General features: G+C 34.7%; 1 protein-coding gene across 10 annotated transcripts in view; it reads right to left on the bottom strand.

Annotated features, from left to right (window-relative positions):
• Positions 1–5,000, bottom strand: part of LOC136828384 (paired box protein Pax-6-like) — a 223,705-nt gene that overhangs the window by 15,726 nt on the left and 202,979 nt on the right. For all 10 annotated transcript variants that reach the window (XM_067086381.1, XM_067086378.1, XM_067086380.1 and 7 more), the window contains one exon: positions 1,085–1,335. In XM_067086381.1, coding sequence (XP_066942482.1) covers positions 1,085–1,335 — 251 coding nt within the window. The remainder of the gene's footprint in view (positions 1–1,084; positions 1,336–5,000) is intronic.

Raw genomic sequence — 5,000 nt, 5'->3', positions numbered from 1 at the left:
TATGATATACCCATTATTATAGTGAACTGTAAACAGTAATATTAATATTGATAATGTGTTTAGTTTTATAGCCATTGTCAATATATTTTTCCACTAGATATTTTCGAGTGTCATATCATTTTTTTCCCATTAATAATTGCATGATGTTTTCGATTCTGATAACATCATTTTTGGCTTTGTATTATCGGCTGATGTGGAATTTGGCAAGTGGCGTTCATAATTCCATTCTTGTTGGTGGTTTTGTTAGTTTTCCTGTAGATACATATCTGTATTTTATCAGAATTTTTTTTTTGTTAATTGCTATTCTTAAGACAGTTCTATGTAGTTGGAAGTTTGTGTTGAATTGAAACTGTGTACGTAATTCTACATTTGCTGTAATAAAGTGATACACGTTACGTTTTTGTTATCCTGACTAGATTAATGTTTTTCCTGTCAGATCATTTATGGTTTCATCGATCATGAATAGCTTCATACGTTAAGTAGATTTCGCATATATTAATATTTTTACTCGAAATAGTAATTGATGTTACAAACTATTTTTACTCTTGAAATGTTTGGTTATTCGTGTTGCAAAAGATGTCATACTATTACAAAATTCTTTAACTGAAATTTATAGATTGCAATGAACAATCATGAGGTTAGATTTTTACTGACTGTTTTACACCGTTTTTTCATGTACGCGCAGTTATAGGTTCTACTTGTGAAGCAAACAATTAAACAAACCTAATTGTGTCAGTTGTTTTTTTTTTTTAAATATCATAAAGTAAGTCTATTTAACAGCATAATGAGCATTAATGATTGGATCTTTATGGATTTACCTAATTTCCCTAAAGACAGTCTATGCATCTATCTAATTTCTTTGGTACACACTTTGTATTTACCTAATCTGTTTGGCATATCCTATGTGCTTACCGGATTCTTTGGCATCGTCTTTACTGAATTTGTTTGACGCATTCTGAGACATAGTTAAACTTTGGATTTTTAAAAAAAAAAAAAAACTTTTGGACAGTCATGACTACTTGAAGTCATTCTATAAAAAAAATATTTCAAAATATAAGCCTTCCTTTTTCGAGGATCTACTCACCAGTGCCAGTGCCGCCCGCGGAGGAGGTGGCAGCTGCATAGGAAGCTGCGGCAGCGTGGCTTGCTGCGTTGAATGAAGAGACAGCCGCTTGCGACGCCGCGTTGCCGCAGGAGGCCAGCTGGGATGAAGATCGCTGGTAGGAGGACGAGAGCGAGGAGAGAGGGTCGTGGAACATGTAGGGGTACGCTGAAGCGGCTGCCTCGCGCTGCTGCAGGCACGAACCTCCCATGGAACTCAACGATCCAGACATGCTGCAAAGATCAGTGGAGAGTACTTTGAAATTCCTGAAATGGCTATTCATGAAGACAGTTCTGTGTAGCTGGAAGTTTGTGTTGAAACTACGTAATTTTACATTTGCTAGAGTAAAGTTACACAAGATCCGTTTACTGTTGTCTGGACATATTGGAGGAAACATTTTAAAAACGCGTAGAAATTAAGGCTCCAAACGAAGTGGAATAGGCACTTAAGAAGACGTCTTGAATGAAAGGATATGACTTTAGCGGAAACAGGAAAAAACAAGACCTTGAAATCATATTTTAGATAAATTTAATGTAGGTATTCATGTTGAGGGTGCGGGGACCAATTAAAGGGAATAACAAAAAATCATTGAAATTACGGACACGGTCGTGAGAAAAATAAGAGACCAAAGAACACATTAAAATTATGAACTTAGACATATTGAAGATAATAAGATTCAAATATACTGAAATAAAGGAACCAGACGTAGTGAAGAGAAGGTATAAGGAAACTGAGAGTCTAGACATCCAGAAAAAAGGTTTGAAAAGATGATGCAATCAAAGATTCAAAATTATTGGAAAATTAAGTAAATACTAAAATTACGGAGAACCTGACAAAACAAAGGATAAAAAAAAAACTATAGCACACTGAAGTGGAGGAGCCAGGCATCGCATAATACGAGCAAAGAAGATAATAAATGATATATACTGGCAGGTTTTCTTAGATTATCGTAAGTCTGCTAGCTTATTGTAGGTTTTAATATATTTATATTATGTACGTTCAAGTTCCCCTTATACATCAAATTCCTCGGTTTTGAATTCTTTATATTTCCGCTTGAGCTTCCGTGACACTTTTGCGATCTCAGGAATGTCTGTTTATTCCATCAGTGTCTCGTGTGGCTTGTCATGTGCGTGGTGAGTGTAGCCCTATACAATTCTGTGCGCGGATATGAGCTTGTATCTTTTAAGCAACAATTTGCGATGATTGTCACGAATTTTTTTCCCAAATTGCAATACAGTGTGTTTGCTTGTGTATTTATCCTGTAGGCTTTCGACATATAGGCCTATACTTGTGTTTTCCAATACTTCATATCTATCTGTTATCTGTCTATCTATCCATCTATTTATCTATATATAAGTTAAGTATATCTTAGTTTAACCAGACCACTGAGCTGATTAACAGCTCTCCTAGGGCTGGCCCGAAGGATTAGATTTATTTTACGTGGCTAAGAACCACTGGTTACCTAGCAACGGGACCTACAGCTTATTGTGGAATCCGAACCACATTATGAAGAGAAATGAATTTCTATCACCAGAAATAAATTCCTCTAATTCTTCATTGGCCGGTCGGAGAGTCGAACGCTGGGCCAACAGCGTGCTAGCCAAGAGCTCTACCCACCCCTCCAATGAAGAACTCTCTCTCTCTCTCTTCTCTCTCTCTCTCTCTCTCTCTCTATCTCTCTCTCTCTCTATATATATATATATATATATATATATATATACATATACGAACATGCATATATATAGATATATGCAGTATATATATATATATATATATATATATATATATATATATATATATATATATATATAGAGAGAGAGAGAGAGAGAGAGAGAGAGAGAGAGAGAGAGAGAGAGAGAGAGAGAGAGAGAGAGGGGTATGGTCTGCTGTGATTCGCCCCTGTAAGGAAATAGAAGCACTATGGGGTATAAAAGGTTGTCTTGTATGGATTACCATATCATGAACTAACATTTCTATGGACTCCTCGCACGTGTGGCCTGGCACCCTTTTGAACTACGTAGTTAGCGCTCCCCTGTACGTCCGGATGGGTTTTTTTTAATTCTAAATACCCGTAGGTGGTCTACGTATTATTCTTTTACTGATATATATATATATATATAAATATATAATAAATATATATACACATACAGTATATATATATATACATATAATATATATATAATTATACAGTATATATACTGTATATATGCTTGCGTATACACAATTAGGCCTTAGCTATGGTATGCAGTGGTTCGCTTGCGTAAGCAACTAGACGTAATGTGGTTTAAAAAGCCTCGTAGTGCATGAATGTTCATAACCTAAAACTTAACACATTTCTATGGACTCGTCACACGGTTTTGAGTTGCACCCGTCGAATTATGTAACATGCGTTGCCTTGTCCACCGGAATGCTGTGTATATAACTAACACATACACACACACACGCGCATATATATATATATATATATATATATATATATATATATATATATATATATATATATATATATATATATATATGAATTTTATCGCATCATCGTGATTCATATACAAGCATTAAGCTACAAATGTCCTTTAATAATCAGTTCGCTCTACCTCGGAAATAATATATTTTTATATATGTTAACCGAAGGGAAATTTTTTAGTTGACAATAAGTTCGTCGTCTCGTGAAAAGGCCGTGTGGCTTAATGCGCGTCACTGTAGTCCTGAGTTCTTGTCTTCCGTGGTTCGAGCCCACGAGACGACGAACTTACTGTCAACTGAAAAAATTCCCCTTCGGGTAACATAAATGAAAATATATTATTTCCGAGGTAGAGCGAATTGGACATGGAAGGACATTTATAACTTAAATTTTATATATATATATATATATAATATATATATATATATATATATATATATATATATATATATATATATATATATATATATATATATATATATATAGCCTATATTATGTGTGTGTGTGTATGTAAAACAAGTGAGACTTGTATTGCTCAGTAGATTTACCCCTATTTATCAGTTATAAGATGAATGTTGTAGTGACCTGCCTTGTTTTTCTCGAAAGCCAGTCTTCTTTTACGAAAACGGCTTAATAACAATAAAGGAGTTTTCCTTTCTTCTAAGTGGAGGTTATGTATTAAATTAAAATAATGCTTCATCTTCTTTTGTTAAGTGATACCAACTAGAATGGAGCTCAGACTTTTGGTCAAAGACTAAAGGGACACTTGAGTACAGAATGTTGCTTCTTCACAAACGATCACTTGCGCAGTTTCAAAATGTAAACAACTCGTCGATTGTCAAGACCGTCAAGGAATCGTTATCCAAACAAGACAGCGCTTTAAAGCATGCACTGAGTTTCCTGAAAGTAAGAGTAGGGCACATTTCCTTCTCTTAATGTTGTTATGGTGCCTGTCGTTAAAACAGGTGTAGCTGGCGTGAAAGCAATAAAACTATTTTATCTCGAAGTCTTGAAAGAATATGACAATATCTTGTGGGAATATGAAGTTGTCACTAAAAAAAATTATTTATAACTCTAATATCCTAAATTATGAGGTTACACTTCCGCTGGAGGTATAGGTTCTTGAAGAGCAATGTTATGCTGTCCTTTTATATAACCCATGTAAAGTTGATTTTGAGAAAATAATAATAAAACCTACATAATTAATATATTTGCAAATTAAAGGATATGATGAATGACCGTATACCCCTAGTTGGTTGTAATCTACTCTTAGTCTTGCATTGCTCATCAGAGTAATGGAGATGTAGTCCACCGGGAGTTGTTAATCTTGAATTGTATATCGAGTATGGGTTAAAATGATGCCTTCTGTTAAGCGGTCAGTAAATGTGCCCAAGTCGTTGAACGGAACTCTGCATATGATAAGAGTTTGACCTTCAA

Source organism: Macrobrachium rosenbergii, chromosome 42 (assembly GCF_040412425.1).
Source record: "Macrobrachium rosenbergii isolate ZJJX-2024 chromosome 42, ASM4041242v1, whole genome shotgun sequence".
Lineage (NCBI taxonomy): Eukaryota > Metazoa > Arthropoda > Malacostraca > Decapoda > Palaemonidae > Macrobrachium > Macrobrachium rosenbergii.
Note: the sequence above shows the minus strand (reverse complement) of the source record. Positions and strands in the feature narration are given on the sequence as shown.